The 25,017-nt window shown below is 46.2% G+C and overlaps 1 protein-coding gene and 1 non-coding gene across 6 annotated transcripts in view; both read left to right on the top strand.

Annotated features, from left to right (window-relative positions):
• Nucleotides 1-25,017, top strand: part of kansl1a (KAT8 regulatory NSL complex subunit 1a) — a 37,883-nt gene extending 12,866 nt beyond the window's left edge. The window contains exons 1-15 of one of the 5 annotated variants that reach the window (XM_027289272.1): nucleotides 4,409-4,936; nucleotides 7,306-8,767; nucleotides 17,440-17,581; nucleotides 17,714-17,797; nucleotides 18,931-19,040; nucleotides 19,302-19,437; nucleotides 19,997-20,162; nucleotides 20,495-20,650; nucleotides 20,937-21,161; nucleotides 21,242-21,396; nucleotides 22,220-22,344; nucleotides 22,437-22,494; nucleotides 22,782-22,894; nucleotides 22,971-23,223; nucleotides 23,309-25,017. In XM_027289272.1, the coding sequence (XP_027145073.1) occupies nucleotides 7,374-8,767; nucleotides 17,440-17,581; nucleotides 17,714-17,797; nucleotides 18,931-19,040; nucleotides 19,302-19,437; nucleotides 19,997-20,162; nucleotides 20,495-20,650; nucleotides 20,937-21,161; nucleotides 21,242-21,396; nucleotides 22,220-22,344; nucleotides 22,437-22,494; nucleotides 22,782-22,894; nucleotides 22,971-23,223; nucleotides 23,309-23,521 (3,330 nt within the window). In that variant the 5' untranslated portion in view covers nucleotides 4,409-4,936; nucleotides 7,306-7,373 and the 3' untranslated portion in view covers nucleotides 23,522-25,017. Of the gene's footprint in view, nucleotides 1-4,408; nucleotides 4,937-7,305; nucleotides 8,768-17,439; nucleotides 17,582-17,713; nucleotides 17,798-18,930; nucleotides 19,041-19,301; nucleotides 19,438-19,996; nucleotides 20,163-20,494; nucleotides 20,651-20,936; nucleotides 21,162-21,241; nucleotides 21,397-22,216; nucleotides 22,345-22,436; nucleotides 22,495-22,781; nucleotides 22,895-22,970; nucleotides 23,224-23,308 lie in introns of those variants that run through there. The other 4 variants (XM_019277764.2, XM_019277766.2, XM_019277765.2 and 1 more) reach the window with 4 other exon arrangements.
• Nucleotides 1,687-1,758, top strand: trnap-ugg (transfer RNA proline (anticodon UGG)). The gene has a single exon. It is a non-coding gene; the product is annotated as a tRNA-Pro (tRNA).

Here is a 25,017-nt window from a genome sequence, read left to right as displayed (position 1 = left end):
TCGATTCTCTCAGATAGAGCACTGTCTCAGTAGCTAACTTCAAGGTGCTATCTGGAGAAGATGCTCGAGAACAACCGACGTTCCTTCCCCAGTTGAGCATGGGTGGTCTAGAGTGGACCAAGATGGTAACTTGCAGCTCTCCATAGACTGGTTCAGTCTCCATTGGTCCCACAAGCAGTACTTGAGTTCTGTCCTGCTCATGCAAGAGGGACTGTGTCACTCCTAAATGTCAAGTGTGTTGCCAACAACTTGGCCTGCACTCTGACCTATGCCATTGCAAGACATTGTTAAAAAACCAGAAGGGATGAACTGCTGATGAGGAACAACCTTTAATCCTGTGATGAGGATTTCGCGAGGGAGTTTGATAGTGGTTGGGCCTTGAATGATGCAAGTGTGTGGAAAATGTCGTTAAAATATCAATAAAATTTCCTGACCATGCCTAAAGGCCATGACCTTGACTTTTTACAGTAAAGTCAATGTCATAATTGGGTTTACCACCCCTTAAAAAACATAGGAATCCATGTCTCATTTGTTATTTGTTATACTTGTTTTTAGATTTTCAGCTATGTCCGTGTTCTGCTTATTTTAGTGCATTTTTCTAAAACGTCATGTCTATATAAGCCTGAAAATCACCCCCTCCAAATCAGACATTGGGTAAATGATACATTTTCTGATCCTCAGATCATACCGGTATTCGTGTTTGATTTGTTTCTCTGATGCTCCCTGGTGCCACGAATTTAAAAGACAAAAGATGACATAGGCGGGAAATGGCAGGAAATGTGTGTGATTGGAAGTTTGAAGGCTCCAGGGGTTGGCTGTTCACTTATCCAAAATGTTCACAAAGGATTTAAATGAAAGCTCAGAGCTCTCCCCTTTTAAAATGTACCAAACATAAACAAAATAAAAATCTTCCAATAGCTATAGGTTAAATGATATCTAAATATTTCTAAACATGGTTGGCATTAATCTTATGCTTAAAAAGAAAGCATAAGATATAAAATACAAAAAACATTAAAAAAAATAAAGATTAACTTAATAGTTTAAACCTGGTCTAAATCTAGACGCTGATTAAACGTTAAATCGATGTCTACATTTTAAACATACTGTACTTAATCCTGACTGTTAGAATGTTTAACATCATCATGGGCCACCCTTTATACAATTTACAGTTGTTTTTTGGTCAGTATTCATTATTTATTCAGTCGTCTAGATTTGGTCTAAAAATCAGACGTTGATTGAGTCTTGATTTAGACTGTCTAAATCGAGTCTAAATTTAAACTATACTTTACATTGATCAATGACTGTAAAAATGTTTTAATCCATCACTTGGCTACCATTGTATCCAATTTACAGTTGTTTTTTTAATGTAATATTTAATAATTAATGGATTACTTAGACTAGACGTCTAATAGACGTCTAATGCTCAGTGGATTGCTTATACCTGATATTTCAATGTGTTCTGTGTGAGCCTACTGCAATAGGGACAAATCTAACTGCACTGTAATAATAAAACGTTTATGCCTATGAGAAATAAAGGTTACACGTTTAAGTAATTGACAAAACCATGGGGTGAAATCTAACCCAGAACGAATGCAATTTTACCAGTAGGTGTCTTCGTCACACCACAAACAGAAGCTGGCAGTGGGCAGTTCTTTGAAATATGTCCGTATCCTCATTGGCACAAGTGGCTCGTTGGTCTAGGGGTATGATTCTCGCTTTGGGTGCGAGAGGTCCCGGTTTCAAATCCCGGGCCAGCCCCTTTTGGGTTGGCCTTTAATTTCTAGAATTTAAGGCGCTTTATTGACCTCGTACTTAGTACAATACAACACATGTTAACTCTGTGCCAAAAGTGTACTCACAGAGAACAAACAAAAAAATAATATTCCATCAACTAACATACAAAACAACTTTAGTTCAGTGTGGTAATGTGAAAAACCTCCAAAAATTATCCATAACTTCATTTTCCCCGTGAAATTTGCATGAACTGAAGACAAGTCCACTTCAGACATGTACAATACTGGTTCTTCTTTAGTTTTAGATAACGGGATTAACAGATATACACATTAGGTGCGAAAGTGAGTGACAGAGAAAACAGATAAGACTCTGTGAGAGTATCCAACCTGAGGCTGCTCTCTCACCACAATGCAACATCTCCTTTACACATTGAATAACAATGTTTAGGGTCTGTCCACATCACGTGTGCATTCATCAACACTGATGGCCTTAAATGAGCCTTAGCTGAACTTCATTCAACTGTTTTTACATACTGTCTGTGCATCCATGAGTTCTGTATTTAAAATGTTAATATATCCATTAAAATCACCTTTCCTGAACAAGTTGAAGAAACAAAAATGTAAAAACCTTGTGGCTCACCATCAGTTAGAATTTAAGCTATTAGTTGACCATGGACAGGCAGCTGGGTTAAAAGAGGACTGGTGTGTATCCATTATAGGACTATATATTTCATTCAGTGCTGATACCTCCTCAGCATCCACTGTTTGCACCTGTCTCACGCAGATCGAAAACACTTACACGATCGCTCATTTTCTGCGCAAGTCATAACGCAAGCCGAGGGGACCAGGCAAAGATTCCCAGCTCTAGTTCAGAGGCAGAGCGGTTGTCCACCAATCAGAAGATCGGCAGTTCGATCCCCTTCAGTCTGCATGTCAAAGGTCCTTAGCAAAGATACTGAACCCCAAATTGCTCCTCAAGGTTGTTACCATTGGTGTCTGAATGAGATACGGACTATAAAGTGCTTTGAGTGGAGGGAAGACTAGAAAGACCAGTGTCCGATCAGTCATAACTCACTCTGGCTTGTTTTTGATTCAGACTGGTCAGCTATTACGTGTTATTCTACCTAAAACTATACCACTGTATGTACTGCTCCACCTGAATAAACAGCTGCATTCCATTCAGGTTTCTGTGTGCCAGTTCTCGTATTGTGCATTCTGCTTAAGTCCATGGCTCCCATCATGAATGTTATTAGTTTCACCTGTTTTTTTTGTTGTTTTTTTTTTGTTTGTTGTTTTTCAAAAATGTTTACTGTGAGGAGGCCTACTGTGCTAATGTTAGTAGGCTACTTACCATACTACAACTAGTATAGTTCTCCACCTCCACACCTAACAGGACCACCACCTTGCCAACCCCAGTTTTCTAACAGTTACCAGGTGAGGAATCAAGGCGAAAGGCCACAGGCCCAGATGGCAGACATCCTGCTCTCTCTGCGAACCTAACAGATTTTCTATTTTTCACATCAGCCGATTAGAGTACTCTATGTCTCTTACACTTCTTAGACTGTTCTGTTTGTGCCAAGACAGACAGACAGGTCTGAACACTGACAGCATCAAGACAGACAGACAGGTCTGAACACTGACAGTATCAAGACAGACAGACAGACAGGTCTGAACACTGACAGCATCAAGACAGACAGACAGGTCTGAACACTGACAGTATGAAGACAGACAGACAGGTCTGGACCACTGACAGCATGAAGACAGACAGGATAAAGACAGACAGGTTTGTTTCCCTAACAGAAGACAAAATGAGTCAGTCCTTATTTTTTATTATTATTATTATTATTATTATTATTATTATTATTATTATTATTATTATTATTATTCTTTCAGTGAGCACATCCCCCTGTATTATAGATATATATTAGTTATTACAGGTGTCTGTGGTTAAATAAGTCTCACACAGCAGCACAGCCTGTCTCACAGCACAGCCTGTCTAACATCACAGCCCTGTCTAACAGCACAGCCTGCCTCAACACAGCCCATCTAACATCACAGCCCTGTCTCACAGCTCAGCCTGTCTCACAGCACAGCCTGTCTCACAGCTCAGCCTGTCTCACAGCTCAGCCTGTCTCACAGCACAGCTCAGCCTGTCTCACAGCACAGCCTGTCTCACAGCACAGCTCAGCCTGTCTCACAGCCTGTCTCACAGCTCAGCCTGTCTCACAGCCTGTCTCACAGCTCAGCCTGTCTCACAGCACAGCTCAGCCTGTCTCACAGCCTGTCTCACAGCACAGCTCAGCCTGTCTCACAGCCTGTCTCACAGCACAGCTCAGCCTGTCTCTCAGCCTGTCTCACAGCCTGTCTCACAGCACAGCTCAGCCTGTCTCTCAGCCTGTCTCACACCCTAGCCTGTCTCACAGCACAGCTCAGCCTGTCTCTCAGCCTGTCTCACAGCCTGTCTCACAGCTCAGCCTGTCTCACAGCCTGTCTCACAGCTCAGCCTGTCTCTCAGCTTGTCTCTCAGCCTGTCTCACAGCTCAGCCTGTCTCACAGCCTGTCTCTCAGCCTGTCTCACAGCCTGTCTGCAGACAATGCCCTCCTGTGGTATCTTCTTCTTCTCTGCCCCTCGTGGTGAGTATGAGAACTGTCTCCCGCCTACCCGCTCTCGGCTCGCGCACACACATGCGCGCGCACACACAGCCTGTGTGTTTGTCAGAGTGGATCCGAGGGAGCGGAGCTAGCCGCCATTTTCTCAGCGTCTCTCCCTAAAACGAGAGAAAAGGGCTCGCGTCAAACTGCCGTCTGGATTACCGATCTCTCAGCGGGAATCGGATTTTTCGGTGACGGATTGCGGTGAAATCGCCTACATTTGAAGTAAACCGGGGTAGAAAGGACGGTTTCACGGCCTTGTCTTGATATATTCGGCGAGCTAGCCGAGGCGAGCAAGGTGTAGATCGTTGATTCGCCCATTGCATGAATCCGGAACGAGCCCGAGCGGCTCCGTGAGCTGGGCCTCTTTCTTTGCTGTTTTTTTGGGGGTTAATCAGTTTTTTTATTTTTTATTTTTTGGATTAATTAAATGGCAGAGTGATCGAACCGAGCCGTGTTTTTCGTGTTAGCACCGTTGGGTTTTTTCCACCAGAAAGCTGCAGAGGGGATTGTTGCCGAAATTCCCTCGGATAGTGCAACCTCGTCACGTGGTAGGTTCCTCCTTTTTCTTTGTTAGCGAGCTAGCTTCGGCTGGCAGGGTCTACTCCCAACTTCTCGGGCTTTTGGACACACGCACACACCGTGTGATTAAACCCACTCGAGTCCAGCAGAGGACACGGGCCCGCCGTGGATTTCCAACAACAGGCTGCCTGTATTTAGTCTGATTGCGATGCGCGGCGTGTGTGTGTGTGTGCGCTCCGCTGTTTAAAATAAGTTGTGATGCAGAGACACTGGAGGTGTCTTGTTGTTGCTTGTGATGTTTCACCAGCTGGGTTTGAATCCGAACTTATTCACTGAAATCCAGCCCCGGTGCGAGCGCAGGTTGCGTAGTCACCGACTGAAATGTTTACGTTCCTAACGAGCTTTGCGTAGAGGTTTATTCCACATGAATATGAATGATGAGCAGCTGAAGCTGACACACACCGAGCCGCTCGCTGCAGGTTGTGTTTCTTACATCAGCAGCTTTGTGGGCTAACGTTAGCCACGTTCATCTGCGCGCAGTGTGCACGGTGACATGTTTAAAGACACGCACACACACACACACACACACACACACACACACGGTGAGGACAGACGTGTGCAGGAAGAATAATTGAAATGTTGTAAACATGAGGAAGACATTTTGCTGGTTCTGCTCGGATGTGTCCTGCTTCTTCTTCCTTTTGTCGCATCTCTGTGCCATAATGCATCACGGATTGAAGTGATGCATCTGCTCTGCTCGGGGATTGGGTTTCCTGTCCGGTACCGTGGACGGGTTCGGTGTGTTTGGAGCGGAATGGCGTTTTTTTTTTTTTTTTTTTTTTAGGTGGATGAAGTGCATTGCATAATCTGCTTCGGAAATACCAACATGGCGTAGTGCGCGCTGACTAGAAACTGCGGTGAAATACTGAGCCCCCATTCATCTGAGCCTGCAGACACAGAGGAGATGCAGCTCGGCTTTTATCAGCTCTTTTATGTGAAGGGAGGCTTTTTAAAAGTTTGCCTTATATGCACACACACACACACACAGAGGCAGTGTGTTTGTGGTCGACATGTTAACCATTCATACAATACTCCACCTTCATCGCGGTCGCCTCTCTTTACATATGTAATCTAAGAGTCGTGTTCGATAAACTGAAGAGCTTCAGCTGAATTTCACATATGAACATAGTCGGGGATGACATCATGTGCTTTGGACTAAAGCTGGGCCCTAAATCCACCTACTTACTTCCACTGGCTGTGTGGAAACCCTGCTGCACACTGACTTATCAGGGCACATGTAGGACGGCGGGGTTTGGATCGTCTGCGTCGGCCTTTCCTGTTTCTTCCTTAATAAGAATTGAATTTCCAAAAGCTTATTTTCTAAAAGAGGAGCCTTGTAAGTGAACGACAATGAAGGCTTGTTCACACACGCATGGGTGTAGCGGGAATTATTTATTGGCCTGTGATGTAGCTCGGATGTCTGCTGTTATTCCATCTATATCATTAGCATCCCATCCACCAAAGTCATAGTGAGATCATTTATTATATTTTGGGCGTTTAAGTCATGGCAGAAGGCCTTTGTGGATAAATACATTAATGTGATTACAGTGGAGTCACTGCTGTGAGCGGTGTGATCGTTAAATTTGGTCATCGTAGATGTTCCTCCTCGAGTGTTTTCCCGCTCCCTCTTTGTGGGATCAGCTTGAACAAACCTCCAAAGAGTAGGTCAAAGAAATGTTAATGAGTCACCACCGGTTAATTTGATTAGGCCTTTAACGAGATGAATGCAGATTTGTTTTTGCGTCTGTAAGACTTATGAAGCGCTAATATCGCCGCACGTTCATTTTAATATGTCTGCTGCCAAATATTGTGAACATGTTACTTTGTTTTTGGGTGGTGGTTTAGTAATTTTCCACTGTCTAAAGGCTCACAGAACCTGTATGACGAGTATGTTAGTTGTGTGTTTTATTGTATATGTACATCCTGCCTTTATGTTGCTGTTCACCTCAGTAATATTCAATAAGGGGAAATATGTAAATATAAATATCTTATGTTTATTCACATAAAGCCTCCCATTGGCTTTGAGGCTGATGTGTTTAAAGTTTTATTTTTAAGCTGTCATGTTATTCTTTACTCGATTACTTCACTGTTCACTTTATGCACGTCTATAATCTAAAGGCGGAGCTGTTAGTTTTAGTATTAAATCCATATTTAAACATTTTATGGAGCGTCTATATGTTTGTTTACACTACGTGTTTAGCTTGAGAATTGTTAAGATATCTCCACCCAACACCCTCCCACACCACCTCCGATCAGAGTCTGATGTAGTAAGGTTTTATTCATGTCTGTGTTTAACTTCATGTCCTGTCTTCCCCTCTGCTCCTGTCTTTCCGTCCAGGCTGTCCTCAGGTGGGGCAGTAAGCGGGTGGTGTGGAGCAGGCCGCGGTGCCCGTCCCTCTGCACTGCATGGCTGCGATGGCGCCCGCTCTCACCGACGCCCCAGCCGAAGCTCACCACATCCGCTTCAAACTGGCTGCCCCATCCTCAAGTCTCTCACCGGCCAGTGCAGAGAACAACGGTAACGCCAGCAACATCCTTCTCCACAGCAGCGGCCCCGCTAAGTGCAAGGCCAACTCCGAAGAGTGCCCTCTCGACTTTTGTGGCGGCGACCAGGAACAGCAGCAACAGCAGCAGCCCCAAGCCGACTCCGTGGCTCAGGCCTCGGCCCTGAGCAAGCTCCAGCCGCTGGTGGCTTCTTACCTGTGCTCTGATGTGACACCTGTCACCACAACTAAGGAGTCAATCAAGCTGCAAGGTGTCCTCATCAAACAGTCTGTGTTGAAAAGCCACAGAATACTCAACGGCGGAGGAGACTTCCTGTTGAGGAAGAGGCAGGCGATAGAACTCTCTGGTGGTCAGCTCAAAAGCCTCATGAGTGGCAGCACCAACGGAGGTGGCCAGCCCATGGCACCTGTCAACGGCCTGGCCAAGAAACTGGCCACTATGTCTGGCCCTGGCTGCGTGGTGGCAGTGAACGGTGACAAGCCTTCTGCCACCACAGACTCTCAGTCCCAGAGCCTGCCCTTGGACTCCGAGACCTTGACAGCTACTTTATCAGGGCATATCCCGATGAAAGGAACCCTTAAACAGAAGCATTCCTCTGGGGTTTCTCAAAATACAGATGGAAAAAACCTTGAACCACAAGTGCTTCAGTCTGTTGCACTTTCCCCTTTTACCCATGATAACCCTAACCCCACTGAACAAGCGAATTTGGAGGAGGCTGATTCACACACGCCTACCAGTCAGTCACAGGGTTCTGATAGGGAGAGACCAGGTAGCAGCCAGCAGGGCTCCCCGTCTTGCACACCTGCACCACAGACTCCCCTACCCTGTAGCTCTTCCTCAGACAGCCTTGACGCTCACGTCAGGGAGCGCACCCTTCTCAACAGCAGCCGCCAAGCTGAGATCGAGAGCCGGCTACGGCGCCTGCGCAAACGTCTTCAGGTTGTACAGGCCAAGCAGGTGGAGAGGCACATCCACCAGCAACTCGGCGGCTTCTTGGACACGGCTCTCAACCGTCTACTGGTCGGTAACCGCAAATCGGAGGCGGCGACCCCCACGGCTACATGGAGGACTGGACGCCACTCTTCCTCAAACAACAGAGATGGCCTCAGTCGCTTCCTGAAAAGCGGCGCCATTCCCTTGGAGCTGGAGAGGCTGTACCTGAGCGGGTCGGCCAACCTGCATTCAGCAGAAAGCGCCTTTGACTCCGATGTAACAGAAAGTAGCTCTGGAGGGGACTCTGATCTGGAGGAGGAGGAGCTGGCCAGAGTGGACATTGAGCAGCGACATGTGAAAATGTAAGTACAAGAGTTGACATCAAACGTACGTAGGGCGGTACATGCACATGACTTAGGTTTAAAAAGGCTTCACAGGGAAGAGTAGTAACATGTTACATTACACTGACGGTGCATGCAGCTCTTTAACTGTCCTGTGAAAGCCCCTGTATTCCTGTTCAGGCCTAGCAGGTGCTAATGACAATCATAACTGCCCGCTCTGCTTCAGCAGTGGCTGGGTCAAACTCCAGGGAGGGGTGGAGATACCATTCGACCAGAGAGCATGTGTAACCGTGTGGGTGGTGTCGCCCCGTGGAGAACGCGCAGGCTCGAATGGACACCAAGTAAAAAAGCTCTCGTCACACGGCGCTTCCTCCTGAGAGGGGGGGCAGAGGCTGAAACTGAACGTTGTGTTTATCTGCAGAGCGAGCGCCCACAGAGCCGCCAAATGTTTTGATTTAAACTGAAACCACGATGAAACAGAGCCGCGCGTCGGTGCTGCTGGTTTCTGCACAAGGTGTTGGTTTTATGTTTTTAGATGTTGCCTGTTGTGATGTCAGGTTTAGCTCAGCAGGAGCGTGCGAACGTTTTCCATGGGAAGTTCACAGCAGAGCGCTCGCCTGTGTGTCGTTAGTGTGTGAGGGGAAAAATCCAGCAGGTGGGTCAGCAGCGTTAATGGGCTTACTGACCTGTTTTAGATTGGGTAGATTATTAACAATGTGGCTAAGAACACTGATTTTTATTATCCTTTGCTGTGTTGACTTTAGACCTTTGACCCAAATATCTCTCTAACGTAACAGGAAGTGTGTGTTTGTGTGTGTGGGTTGCATGCAGCTTTCAGAAGCAATGCGTGTAATGTGTTCGTACTGAGTTTGTGTTGTTTAAGGTCAAAGAATCCGAAGCTTGTGTGCTAATTCACAGCGTGTCACTTTGAAGAAGACGCTGGTTCACGTGGCCTCAGACTGGAGGAGCCATGGTGACCGGTCATTGTGTAAACACAGAACTGTTGAAGTTTCCTGAATATTAACATGGTGACATGAAGACACGCTCAGTGCTCAGATCACTGCTGTAATATAATAAGATAATATAATTATGTTGATAGTGAAGGTGAATGTTGCAACGAGGAAGTGTGTTGACCCCGTCTCGTTATGGGAACGACAGCTGGGCGACGTATGGTGTCACGACTTCAGGTTTACAGTTGTTGTGTAACACTGTTGCATTGTCTCCTGATGTTTTATGTCACAAAGCAGCTGATAACAACATTAAAGGTTGCAGGTGTACAACGAGGAAAGCATTTAGATGTTTGAGTTAAACAAAATCATTTAAGAGACTGATTGTTTTTATTTCAGTCATGTAATGTAATATTTTGTCAAATATCCTCATATAAGACCTTTAATTACAATAATAATAATAATACATTGGATTTATATAGCGCTTTTCAAGAACTCAAAGACGCTGTACACAGTAAGGAAAAATAAATAGATAAATAAATAAAAAAAAAATAAAATAAAATGAGAATAGCATGGGGTGGTGAAGGGGAGTCAGGGGCTGGGGTGAGGGAGATTGAAGGCTTGAGAAAAGAGAAAAGTTTTCAGTCTGGTTTTGAAGTCAAGTCAATTATCAACGATAATGCATGAAACATGCGTCCCCATTCTGGATTATTGTAACGATGATTAACATCTAGTTATTTTTAGAACTGAAAGTGAAAGATGTTTCTGTTTAAAGGGGTTTGAGAGTGGAGCCCCTCAGAGTTGTAGGTGCTTTCCACAAAAACTGAGTGACTGAGGTTTGTCACAGCGAGGTCATGATGGTAAAAAATGATGTTTGTCATTAAATTAAGACAATTAGACCAAAACAAATCAAGAGTATTTATATATATATATATATTGTGTGTGTGTGTTTGTTGTAAACATAGCAGACACGCAGATCTCATTAAAATAAATGCCACAGTGACGACACAAGGTTAAAGGCTGCATTAATTATAGGTCATCTCTGCGTTCATGAATGGGGAACTTGTGTCTAGGTGAGCGTAGCATTTAACCCTTTGTGGTGGCAGCACAGCTGATTGTTATCAAGCAGCACTCAGGTCATTGTCTTCAGCCTTTTTAGTACCGCCTTCATGTTTTTGAGGAAGTATCTGAAAGACGTGCGAGTGTCACCGTAGTTTGACCTACCTCGCTCGTTACGGTCATCACTGTTTTATTTTTTCTCTCTAATCTTGACGAAGCAGACTTAAATGTCCATTAAACAACCGGGCGAGTCCTCCTCGTTCTGAGCTGCAGTAAATCTTCTGTCGTAGCGTGACACATCTTGTTCCTGCTTCACCATCAAGTGTTCCAGCAGCCAACCATTGTGAGGCTTTTATTGTGAAGCAGCTACAGCTTCTTGCAGCATTAGTCATCGATATTAACGACTGCTTAGTCCTCGGTTTGTAAGAAAAAAAGAATCCACGAATGTGTGGATGTGTTTAGTGCTTCTGTCAGTGGATCGGTTTAAAATATGAAGAGGAGGAACGTTGACTGCAGCTTGTGTGAACACAACAGAGGGATAGATGCTTCTGCAAGTCCAGCATGTTTAAAAACTCCAGTACATGAAGTGTCAGAGCAGGTGTAGTACAACATACTGTATGTTTGTGTATAGGTTAGTTAAATGTACTTCAGTTCATTATATAATGACGCTAATTGACTGAGAAATCACTGATTAATCACTTACTACAATCTTTAGATGCTGACCTACATCACAGCGTGAGATGTTGTGTTCAGTAACCCCATGTCATTTTTCACTCGTAAAAATAACCCAGACCTGAGTGTACTTGACAACTGGTTCAGCCGTGTTTTATAAGGGCACAAACACTTTTGTTGACGCGTATTGCTCGCTACACAATGGAGCGAAATTATGCAATCCGAGCCAAAGCAAACGGGCTCGGAGAGCTCTGCTAATATGCTCAGATGTTCTCGAATGAGCAACGTGTGAGAGTTTGTGTGTCACAAAAGCACCTGTCACTTTCAGGTGTTCAAATGTTTGCCGAGCGGTGGCAGATGTAAGCCTTAATAATTCTTCGTACACGGAGTGAAAGCTGCTGTGGAAACTCAAAACTGCCCATCTGTAATGTCGCCGTGAGCAGCCGGCTGATGCACGTTGTATAATCATCCATCCCACAACAAGTAAAGAACTGGTTCTCAGCTCCAGCCCTGCCTCACTGTGAGCGTGGTCGTCTTCCAGCAATGTGTGTGTGTGTTTACCCGTAATGCCACATTTTCACAACTGACATTTTGCCTCAGTTACCAATTAATGGCTTACAGCACAACAGCAGTCAACACTACAGACAATGTAATGCCTTCTTCAGGCAGCAGCACCTCAATTATTCAACGTCAGCTGAGTTTACAGCACTGTGGAAAATAACCTATTTGGTCTGCTTGTTTGGATGCAGCGCCGCTTACACCTAATCCTGTCATCCCTGTCCCTACTGTAGACGTGGTTTCCCGTATCTTAGAGGATTTGGGACCCAGCCAACATCTGCTGCCTTGTTCATGCTGCAGGGGCTTTTCTTTGCTCCAGCCAGTGTTTTCTGTCTGTGAATGTGACGTCCGTAATGGCCTCCGGTAGGGTGTGGGTGCTCAACCGGAGTCTGCTTTCATACGAGCTGCAGAACGACAGAGACAGCTGATCCATCGGAATAAGATATTCATGGAAAGTCTGTTATTTAGGCATGTTACACGCAGCACGGGTTGTTCTGTGTTAAGAAGTGAGTGGGCACAGTTTCTGAGGCAACAATAACGCTCATCAGGAAATCTCAGAGCTTACATAATGGCTCATGGACGGAACAATGAAAATGTTTGAATTTTTGTGATCTGATCAGCTCTGAAATGCAGCGAGGTTTGTCCGGCAGAGGGTAAAACTGGGACTAGCAGATCCAGAGTCCATGTTTGTATGATCTTTATGCAGTAAGACAGCCCGAATGCCTGTCTGCCTGCTGCCCGTGAACTAGGGTAACTAGGTTGGCTGAGACTACAGCGTGCCTTTCATGCTTATGGCTCAGCATTACTCTGCAGTCTGAGTAGCTTAGCTATGTTTCCCCCCTCTTTTCATTCCTCTGTGTGTGTTCATGTACGTATGCGAGTGCTCGTATACTATAGGTTTCTGTCCCATTTGACACATCTGGATGTGTTTAGCTCGGCCTGAGTTCCTCAACACGAACCCACAGGCGTTACATAACCCCCCTCTTTTATGTAATGACTGCTGCAGCTCTCCGGCTGAATTTGCCCTCTCTCGTTTTTCCTGCCCCACACCCTTTCGGCGTGCCTCGCTCACAGGCCCCGGCTCGGAGCGCTCGCTTCCTGTAAGAGATGAGTTTAACCAGCTGTCCTGTGAAGCTGCAGCCAGACGTCCTGGCACATCAGAATGAACCTGAAAAATCAGGCCGTGCTGAGTTCTTCGTGAGTGTCTCAGTGTTGGGATAATTTTCAGTCTTTTAATGTGCTTTGAAAAAAATCTTTGACTCGGGAGAACAAAGACATTAAAACAACAGCTGCCGCTTTGATTTCTGCTCTTCTTGTTATCGAGCATGAATGATGAGTGAACGCTTTTATTTATTACGTTTCATATGGATAAAAAAAAAAACACATCTGCAGCTCTTTGTTTGGCTTTATGTTTATTAAAGCAGCTCATGTTTCAAAATATGAACACGGCTATGACAGAGTGGAAGTTAAGATAATAACTGGCCCACATAGAAACAGATAACTGCCGTGTGTAAGTCGGACTTTAGAGCTGATCAGGTGTTTTTCTATCAATCAATTATCAATCAGACTTTATACAAACAAAATGTGTGCGCACGTCACACAGTAACTCTTAAATATTAAAAGTGAGAAGGCGTCATCGCGTCAGGCAGGTGTGTGTAGGAACTCATGAAACAAAACCTGTTAAAATATTAAAATAGACAAAACAGAGTCTGAAGACAAAGTGATGTAACGGATTAGAATATATAAACAGAATTATAAATATAGTTCATGTAAGAGCAGATTAAAAACACGAGTTGGCTCTTAAAGATCTGGCCTCAGGTCTATTTATTTATTATAATTTATTACAGAGTCCTCCGTGATAAAGAAGTGATGAAGATGTGGCTGGGTCAGACTTGGTTTACCTTTGTGTTGCTCAGGCTGGAGAGATGAGCCGGCATGACGTGAAACTACAAATGAATGAATTTTAATAACTGAATAATTTACTCAGTTCATTTAGTGTCTGTGAGAGTATCTGTTACCATCTAATGCATTTACATTTATGTAAATCAGCCAACAACGGAAATCAAGTGTAGTCTGAGTGCAAAGATCAAGTGATGTGTGACTGCAAACATCATCTGCAGCTGTGCACATCTGTCATCTGTGCTATATAGAAAAATACTCGAGTACTCTGGTACTCTTTGAGTCCAGATTAGGCCAAACTTTAAATATGAATCCAGTTTATATACGCCGTGTTTGACAGCCTAATAACTTAAAAACATAATCCTGTTAAAGTGTCGAGCGGTCTGCAGACCCTCACCTTCTCGTCTCCGTCAGCCTGCATGACGCAGACTTTCACATCCTGTTTTTAATCAACAGCAGCACTTTGGAGTTTGTGGCACATCTGCAAATCTTTAGTGAAACAACAAAATCAATTTAAGTGAGGAAAAAATGCTGTGTGTGTGTGTGTGTGTAACATCAGTTGGATGCTGCATATTTTCTGTTCAGTTCAGCTCACTGCTTCTGTAGTAGTCACTCATATTTACTCACTGCTCTTTGTTTGGTCCTGCTGTGGAGAACACTGATGTGGTGACTTATTTAATTGATTTGATCTGCTACATTTTTTCAATAAATTCAGGTTTCCTCTGATCGTTTAAATGTTCAAACTGCATCAGAACTTCGGGAGCTGCTGAATTGTGTTTTCTGCCAGCTCCAGTTTAATATCTGTGGCAGCGGTCTGCTGTGATAAAACCGATGATGGTGCAGGCAGCTCCGTCCTGTGTGAAGTGTGGGGTAAGGTTTAATGGGCATGTCGGAGCCCTCGTGTCTCAGCACTTGTCCCCTTTTCATTCAGGAGCTTGTACACACTCTGCTGAACATGTGCTCAGTGCCAGCGTGACATGATAAGCAAAAAAATGTCCGATTATAAAGTGTACAGCATAATTACACCACCCAACCAAAGGGGAGAGTGTGTGTCCATATGGAAACACACACACACCGGAGCAGACAGATGCGTGTAGACACGTAACCAAAGAGGATGAGATGTTGACAATAAATGAGTTCTGTCCGCATGACGGAGCGTCACACGTGTCTCGCTCTGAGGACGCTGGCCGTGTCTCTCGGTCCAGGGGCCTGTTGGTTTTCGGCCCATGATGTTTGTGGAGCGCTCGTGTTGGTTTTAGGGGGGACAGCATGGTACAGGGGTGACCGTCCCTCCATACAACACATGTGCTGCATCCAGAGAAGCTCCACAATGGAGAATGTGCTGACGACGGCTGTAGTGATCGCCGCCGCCGCTGCTTTGTGTGTTTGGGAGGAGGGGGGAGGGAAATATGTCCTGGTTAGAGGTGGAGGGGGGGGGTGGAGCTCCGAGTGCCCTGAGAGGGGGAGTTTCTCAACACGGTCTGCGTCCTCCTCCTCCTCCTCCTCCTCCTCCTCCTCCTCCTCCTCCTCTGATGATGATTAAGGTCATTGCACTTGTGTGTTTAGATTCCACTTCCTGTCGTCCACACTGCCGGACCCTGAGAACTGATGAGTTCTCTCCTCGCTCCACAGTTTCTCATGTTAACACACCTGACACATCTGAAGTCTGAAGCAGTTCTTGTGATACAGGCCAAGGACAACTGTCCTTCAACCCGTCTCAGCCGTTACCCCCGTTCTCAGTCGGCTCTGTTTTTATTGGACGTAGGCGTCCCTGCATCCTGAGCTTGGCGCCGCCCAATCCACCGTGATTGCTTTAAAGAAATACAAACAATCGAATGTCTCTATTAAAAAGATGTCGCGTTGAGTCAGACCTTCCTCTGTAGTGTCTTTAGGTTGTACTGTGACCTTTGTAAGCAGGCCAACGCTGAGACGTCTTCTGTCACTGAGCGCATGAACCCTTGAGATCATTTTCCTGTTCGCCCTGAGGGACTCCACACCCGGCCTTTCCTCTCTCCGCCGGGTAAGATGCGTCTCCACGGGGACTCCAGGATGCAAATGATTTGCCAGTGCATTGATCTGCTGCACCAGCCATGGGCGTGTTCGGGGGTGTTGCAGTGTTATGTGTGTGTGTGGGAACAGTCCATGTTTATCTGAGCAGCGTCTGTAGAATAGCAATGGGAAACGTTGTGAGCAGGTAAGACTGCAGCTGTGTCTGCAGCAGTGTCCTTGATGCTGCGTTGCAACGCGGCGGAGAGGAATCAAGACGTCTTTCGCGGCTCTGATTGGTGGCTGACGTCTGCGTCAAAGCCACAGCGACTCTCCTTCCGCTCAGCTCCACAATAAGACAGGATGCCTGCTTGGATTATTGGTTATCCCAGTGTCTGCCGCACTGTTCCCTGACCCACCCCACCCCCTCCAGCGCCCTGTGGCCTGTAGATTGCTTTTAAAGCCCGTCTGTTCCTCCCTCAGACTGCCAGAGCTTCCAGTCCTTGTTGTCCCTCTTCCCTTCCCTCAGCTGTAGCCTCTCTCCACTTCCTCCATCCTGGTGGAGCTCTGGAAATTGAAAACAGAGACGGGTGTGGGGAGGAGAAAGCGCAGAGGAGTGCAGGGTCTATCTTTGTCTGCCATCTGACTCATTTTTTTTTTCTTCATTGTTCAGCCACGGTCACCGCAGCTCGTATTTTGATGAAACGGCGCCCTCTGTGGTCGCTGCCGCTCGGTGCAGGAGCAGACATTTTCCTCTCATGTCTGCCTTTGAAATGCCCATTCTGTGTGTCATACTGGTAAAATGGAGTACTCTGCTCTCAGCTGGCATCCCGTCCGTGCCGCCGAACAAACCCGTGTGATGAAAATCCTCCTTTCCACGGCTCTCCTGCACTCTGGATGCACTCCTCATCGTAATGTTGTTTGACTAAGGTGTTTTTTTTTTTTTTTCCAGGGAGCCTGCAGAGACTGTGAGCTTTGTGTAATGCTGATTCACTGACCTCTGCAGTCTGACAGGGGAAATGCTCGCAGGCTCCACAAATGATCATTTCTTAATGTTTTATTAATGTTTGAATGTATAAAGTTTGACAGGATGCTGATCAGGACTGTGTCACTGAATAATAATAAAAATTAATAATAATCAGGGCTGCAGCTTTCATCAAGTCCTCAAATATCTTATTTTATCTGACCGATTACCGACCAATCTGCTAATCATTTCCCCAATTAACCCAAAAGATATTCAGTTTACTGTCGGAGGAAAACGAGGCAGAAAATATTCAGAGAATTTGGAGTTCATTATAAATTTAACTAAAAGATGAATCAACGAATAATTACAGTCCAAAACCTTCAGTTTACCAAAATATATAGATGATATACTTTATTGATCTGTGCTGCAGTTATTACAAACACAGACTCGTACAAAACCAGTTTAGAATCAGGGTAAATAGAAATAAAGCAGAACTCTTCACATGAGAGGAAAATCATCTTTGTTCTGTTTAAACGATGCTTCATCCGTCCACCTCTCCTTCTAAACCGAGCGCTCACACCCTTCTTCTTCTTTTTCTGTCCCCTCAGATGGAAGCGGGCCGAGAGCCGCTACACTGTGGAGAGAGCTGCTATCATCAGCCACTGGAACTGGCTCCAGGCCCACATCTCAGACCTGGAGTACCGCATCCGACAACAGACGGACATCTACAGACAGATCCGCGCCAGCAAGGTCGGTGTTCGACATATCTGTGTTAGCGACGTGTCTCGTGTTTGGATCACACAGTGACGCAGAGCGCTGTTGGATCAGACGGTTGTGTTTGTGTTTGGGTGGAGGTGTAACGCTCAGGTCTTGCTCCTGTAGGGCTCAGTAGAGTCGGGCGGTGTCGCTCCCAGCGCAGTGTCTGCAGGTGGGACAGAAGTGAAGACAGAGCCTGTAAATACTCAGGTAAGCAGAGGGCGCTGTGCCTCTCAGGGTTAAACCTCATTAATCTGCGGCGTCCGTGTCCTGAAGGCGGACCTGTCCGTTAAGATTCAGCCACAGTCTGACGTGTTTTTAAATGTGGCTGTCATGCAGCGAGCGTTCTGCGTTCAGTGCTACATCCTTTAGTTTTAGTTTACTGAAGCAAAAAGACTGAATTCATCTTTTTTTTAATGGGGATGCATCGTGTTCATGATTAAAAATGACAAGAGAAGAAGCAGTTTAATGAAGATTCAGTCTGTGAGATTTAAGGGGACGAGAAAGAGAATATAATATTTAGACGTAACACGTTTCTGTATGATTGTTCTTTCAGGCCTAAAGCAGACATGCTGATTGTTGGCCTCCCTTCAAATGTGTCTGTCACCTCAGATTGAGCCTTTTATATCCGCAGACACTGTCCGCTGTTCTACAGAAGCCCAGGACGGACAAACCAAACAGCGGCTGTAGTTTAAGAGATGAACGGGAGACAGAGAGCCTTAATAAACTCGCTGCAGCTGTAATCATGATCATATTTCTTAGAACAAAACGTCAGATTACCTCAGTGTGAATAATCACTGTTCTGCATGTAAACGTCTGAAGTTCACAGTGAATATCTGATGAAACAATCGGCTCTCGTTTGGTGACTTTCTTTCTTCTTACCTGATAATCAGTGAAATGATTCAGAGCCAAACTCCTCACTGACCAATAAATGATTCCAGGATCTGCGTCTCTGTCTGGACACGATCATATTGTTTATACAAATGATAAACCAGTTAAACCAGCAGGGCTGCAGGAGTGGCCTCTATCCCCGCTGGCTGGAACATGAGGACGATTGTATTTTGATTAGTCATCCAGTGAGTTTCACTTTGACCTCGTTAAATGAGCTCATCTTTGCCGAGTCACATTTAAGCAAAGACGGGAGTGTGACCTGCGATCACTTGAGTTTGATTGAAACTGTGTGAGAGCTCCGAGCGATGCGTCTCAATGACGGTGCAGAACTGACGACGATGCAGTCACTGTGTTTACGTAGTTCCTCCTCATACCGCGGGTTCGCAGAGTGCTGCTGGTGCCAGTTGACGCGAGGCCTAATCTCACTGCTCTCGTCTTATCTGCCGATGCAGGATGGCGGTTCAGAGCGGTTGGAGCACACAGGCCCCGCCCACGTCACCAACGCAGAGGCCGGCCCCTGGAAAGGTCCGAACGCACAACCCGTCAACGACGTCCTCAGCAGGTACAGCCCATAACGCTGACCTCGTGTCAGGCGGGAAACATGAATTTAATACTCACAAGTTTCATCTTCATCACGGTGACAAACTGAAGGAATTCACTGTCGGATAAACAGGAAATCTGTTAATTTCTTTGACGTTTCACAGATAAATTATTGAATCTATTAATTGAGAAAATGCTTATCAGACTCATTGATTAAGATAATTATTAAGTGCAGGTCCGATCTTAAACTGAAGTCGTGTGTGTGTGTGTGTGTGTGTGACAGGATGGCAGACAGTGCGGACACCAAGCACCAGCAGGCCTACGACAGCACATGCGTGGCCGCGCGCACACGACCACTCGTCAGCTGTCGGCGGCGGCGACTCATTCAGCCCAACGCGGTGCCCAACCTGAACGGCAAGGTGAGCCTCCCCGGCGTGTGTGTGTGTGTGTGTTTGTGTGTGTGTGTGTGGAGATGTTTGAGAGTTTTAATCTCAGACTTCGTGTGTGTTTTTTCGGCTGCGCCCTCTGATTAGCTCCTCGGTTTGTAACCTAATAAACGAGAGATGGCGAGCTGACTTGTTTATGAAAATGTAGGACAGACAACAAAGAGGAGGATTCGCCGTGTGATGACTCAGTTTGAGTTTGTTGATGAACGCTGCAGCTCTGTGATGCTCGCCGCTCATAACGCTGTGACATTTCTTAACGAGACTTTAGTGGAGCAGTATGCAGGTGATCTGTCATACTGTGATTTATATTTTCAGGGTTTTCAAGGAACCTGCTTTTTATTTTTCAGTAGCGTTTCTGACAAACAGCAAGATGCTTCCTGCTGTGACTCTTAACTCCTGCGGCGCATTAAGCTGCTGAGCGGCTCCTCGTAGCCATTTGCTCTTCGCTGAGTAACAAGTACTTAATTTATCAATATTGAATCATGAATCTGCAGCTGAGCTCGACATGCTTTTTGTCTCCATCCGCCCACAGGCCCAGAGAAGCAGCTGTATCCAGTGTAACTGCAGGATTAACCCCAGCTGTGTGATGTGCGGTGGCTGGCCCACCCCCAGAGAGGACCCCCAGTACGAGCTGCCCACCCTGGAGCGCCTGTCGAGACTGGATCTTGGCGTCCACCCTATCCTCTCCTTCCCTGACGGTCAGTGCTCAAAGGAGAACTGAGTTTACGCAGCCGTTTCCTACTTTACATCTCGAGGGGAAGACAAACAAGGAGTGGCCGCAGAGACTGCTTGGCAGGAAGTTCTGAGAGAACAGCGATTTGTACAATCGTCTGTGTGTAATGGGTGTCAGGTTCCCCTGAACAAGAGCCACTCATAATAATGTCGTCTAGATTCATAATTGAGACATTTACAACCATAAGACGACGATAACATTTAAAATCCTGCACAGCGTTGTGAATCTTTGAACTACAGATGACGATTTTGAAGTTTTACCCTCCTCATTTGGTTTCGTGTGTGTCGTGTCCCTCAGACGTCTGCATAGGCCTCCGTCTGCAGCAGGTGATGAAGAGCCAGTGGCAGAGCAAGTCGCTGGAGAGGAGCAAACCACTGAAGAAGCTCTCGCTCAAACACAAGCTGTCCTCGTCCAAAGAGAAGCACAAGTTCACCAACTCGCTCATGGCAGTCAGTAAGTAGAAATGCTCGGCTGAAAGAAGCCGATACATTTTTCAAACACGTTGTTATGAAATGTTCTTTTATTGCAGCTGTTTTCATTTCACAATGTTTGTCCCAGTAAGCGCTTCGTTTCACAACGCCACAGAGAAGTTCTCTGATTGGCTGCTGTCGCCCAGCCTCAGTACTAACAACCAACATTCATACATTTCATACCCAATGGATGCCCGAATGTTTTAACCCGTCGCTCTGATAGCTTGCATCAACTCCCCGTCTAATAATCACGATGTGGCTGCTTGCTGGCGTTGCAGGACTGGGCCACTATAAGAACCGTGCGGAGAAGCCGAGGACGGCGGACAGCAGCGTGGGCGGCAGCAGCAGCAGCGCCGTGCTGAACACACCTCGGCTCGAGGGCCAGGCTGTGTGCAAGACCGAGCGTCTGCAGGCCATCTCCACCCCGCTGGGGCCCTTCGACAAGAACTACAGCCGCAAGAGGTTAAGAGAGCACTCGCTGGACCGCGCCGACAGTGAGTGTTCGATCCCTGATGGTTTGTAGTGTGAAACCTCCGCATGAGTTCAGTTTTCTAAATCCGCCTGTCTCCCGCAGCCTCCCCCAAACTCTTCCTGGACTCGAGCAGCCCCTGCCCGACTCTGGCCAACATGCACTCGTCCCTTCACAGCCCGCTCACCCGTCAGCTGTCCACGTCTTCAGAGAACTCCACCCCGCTGGGCCCGGGCAGCCAGAGCATCCCGAGCACATCCGTAAGGACACACACACTTTCTGACGATGAAACACGTCAGGTTCAAATCATCTGTTAAGCTCCTGGTTCACACGCCGGTGTGGGAGTCTGAATGTATCAGAACTAGAACGTCTCGTCTCAGACAAACCCAAAGAGTTTCAGTTTGTCGTCACAGAGGAAAATATTCAGAATGAGTCGAACAATCAAAATAGATGTTTGATTCAATAATTAGTTGTTGCAGCTCTAACCACAGGCCAATTAACAAAGACGCAGCCATGATTAGTTGATTAGTCGGTCATCAGTTATGAAGATTTTTCTCTATTTCAAATAAATGAATCAGCATTTGTTTTTTTATTTTTAAAAAGAGTCCTCACACCTTCAGGATCAGAAAACCAGGATTTCTTTAACTCCTTTTAAAAAAGATGAATCGATAAACAGAATGGCTCCTTAAAATGAATTGAATAGTTGAATCGCTCATGTCAGAGACACCACTGATGTGAGATGATGAGACAGTAGAGGCAGAGAAACTCCTCCTGTTTTTTTGGTTTGTTTCTGGTCACTGAAGCCTCTAACCCCGGCGTCCATGTTTCACGGCGACAGGCAGAACAAATATTTTCAAACTAAAATCCTTCTTATCGTGACACGACATGAAAACCTGTCTGAGGTCTGCTGAGAAGTGGAAATCTTTATATTTGATGCGACTATCTTCACAGATGAGTAATAATTAACTGGGCTCTCAGTTCATCGTTCATCGTGTCACAGACCTGTGGTCACGTGACGTCATCGCAGATGTTACTGTAAACATCCATACTGACTCCATCACTCCGTCCTCTGTCCTCCAGCAGCAGCAGCCCATCAAGAGGAGGCGAGGCGAAAGCTCCTTCGACATCAACAACATCGTGATCCCCATGTCTGTGGCCGCCACCACCCGGGTGGAGAAGCTGCAGTACAAGGAGATTCTCACACCCAGGTAAACCTCCAGCGCCTCCCACTGTGTGCTCCGTTATCACGAAGCGTGTCGCCGCTTCCTGAACTCACCTTCACCTCTCTCTGTCTGTGCAGTTGGCGGTCCGTGGACATTTTCTCTCAGCCAATCACTGAAGAGGAGAACGAGCGGGAGGTAAGCGGTCACACGTGTCATTTCCTGTGTTTTGACTGTGTAGGGCTTCCATACATGCACTGTGAAAATGTAAACGCTGCAGCGACACCTGGTGGTCAAACACCGTCACTGACTTCATATCAGAATCATCTGTGGACCTGAAACTAATTATTTATTCACCCGGGATCTTTACTGATGAATTATTGATCGTTTTATTCATCAGAGTCACAAACTGCAGCTCTGATCGATTTGTTATTAAGCGGAGCATATTGTGACGGTGCTGATGGAGTCTTCTTCTGTTTCTGTAGGTGGAGGACCTGACAGACGCAGCCTTCACCCAGCACCACCAGCCCTACGAGGACCAGGAGCGTTCCCGCTGGACTTGGATGGCTCTGGCTCCTGCTAAGAGGAGGGGCAGCAGGTCAGTACCTCCACCTGTGAACACACACACACAGCGACACACTCGTCTCTGACCGTCGTCGTTCTGTCTCCATCAGGTCGTACAAATCTGTTGACGGGCGGACCACGCCGTTGCTGTGCGGGACCAACCCTCCCACCCCTCAGCCTGCATCCCCTGACCCGGGCCACTGCCCCATGCTGCACGACTACAGCCACGTGCCGTCGCCCATGAGCCCAGCCAGTCCCGACACCACCTCCAACCCCCACACGCCCTGCTCCAGGGACTCCCACCGGCTGCTGTCCAGCGAGGACACGCGGTGCTCTACGCCGGACTTCACCTTTGAAGAACGGGTGTGTGCCGCGATCACAGCAGAGATGATTTGAGTCTGAGTAACGCTGCTCGGTCGGTTATATAAGGAATGTTTTCTGTTTGCAGACGGTAGCGCCGTGGGAGCGCCGCAGCTTCCCTTTGCCAGAAGACCCGGCCCCGGAGCCCGAGGCGGAGAGCGACCACCACATCAGGCCCAGAATGCGCAGCATCTCAGGTTGCCGAGCGACGGCCTACGGACGCCTGGATTCGGACGACATGGAGATGCCTTGCGAGGACGACGCCGGCGTCCCCAAACACAAGGCCTCCACCCACCGATGAATGACTGACAGGCTGAGGTCCCTCCATGCCCGCCCTCGTCCCGCTCCACCCACAGCTCCTCTCTGGCATTAACAAGCAGAACCTCAATGCAGAATAAGATATTAAATGGGTTCCTGTTGTTTGATATTCAAACATCAGTCTAATACTTTCACAGTTTTTAGTGAACATTATGGAGATAGAAGCCTTTCCCTACACTTGTTTTTGTCACAGGAAAAAAAAGGATAAATGTAAAAAAACAAAAAAAGTATAAAACAACACGTTACAAAAAATGTTTTCTGTAGTAGGCTAAACAATGTACATGGGGGCTTAGTGGTGTTCATATGTCGCGTGTACACTTGTAGCGCACTATGTAGCGGACTCCTCAAAATATGGCCAAAGGGTGTTTTCTATTGACTAGTTTGCTTGTAATTCCCATGTACATTTTTAGTGGAGTGACAAATAACAAAACAAGAAAAAATACCCCCTCCTCCTCCTCATCCAAATAAACAGGTACATTTGAGATGTGGTTCCTTCTTCTCCCTCTAGAGGTCGCCTGAAAATCACCAGAGCACTTCTCCAACTGCCAAGTCGAGTTTTGTTGGTTTGCTTTTTTGTCTTGTTTGTTTTCTCATTCCTGACATGTGTTTTTCTTTGTGTCTGTTCTGTCCGTTCCAGCGTAACACATTCTCTCTCTCTCTCTCTCTCTCTCTGCGTGTTTTTTGAAATAGTAAAAAATCATTCCTCTCTCTCTCTCTTGTTTGGAGAGCGTCCAGCTCCTGTCTCGCCCCGCGGCCTCTCGCTCAGTTCTGTTCTTTCTCATGAAGAAGAGGGTGACGGCGTAGAGAGGGACTGGGGGTGTCTGTTGGTTTTTGATTTTGAGCACTTGCCCGACAGAAAGCGCTGCTGCATGCTGAACAAACATGCTCATGTTAGTCTTATCACGACGGCACCGTTAAGATTTCCACTTATTAACAACAGAACGAAGCGGGGGGACGATCTGCTGACTTCACGCCCTTCAGTCGTTGCTGTATTAGAAAAAAAAGTGAAATTGTGGCAAAATAAAGACGTGACACTCTTCACCGCCCGCACACACTTCCTCTTTTTTTTTTTTCTGGGTTTCAAATGTAGCAGCTCAGCTAGAAGCCACCCCGAGCTCAGGTTTCAAATTTAAGGGAATATTTTCTGCTGTTTAGTTTCACTCTGATCAGATCTGCGATTGCAAAGATGGGTTTTTTTGTTTCTCCCACATTGTCATAACCTCCACCCTGCTCCACCCTCCTCCCCCCCTTAAGTAACTAATTGCTATGCAAAAAAAATCTATGGTTGTTTTCATTTTACACCTCCTTTTTATGCCACAGCCATTCAATCACTTGTTTTTTTGTTTTTGTTTTTCTTTTGTAGTTAAGCAAGATGTCAATGTACCTGTTCGATTGTTGCAGCAGTTAACCTAATCAAAAAGCAGAATTGTTTTTTCTTTTTTGTAAATAGTACCATTAAAACATTTATGTTTAACTTGG

Source organism: Larimichthys crocea, chromosome XVI, assembly GCF_000972845.2.
Source record: "Larimichthys crocea isolate SSNF chromosome XVI, L_crocea_2.0, whole genome shotgun sequence".
NCBI lineage: Eukaryota > Metazoa > Chordata > Actinopteri > Sciaenidae > Larimichthys > Larimichthys crocea.
This window is presented reverse-complemented; position numbering and strand designations above follow the sequence as displayed.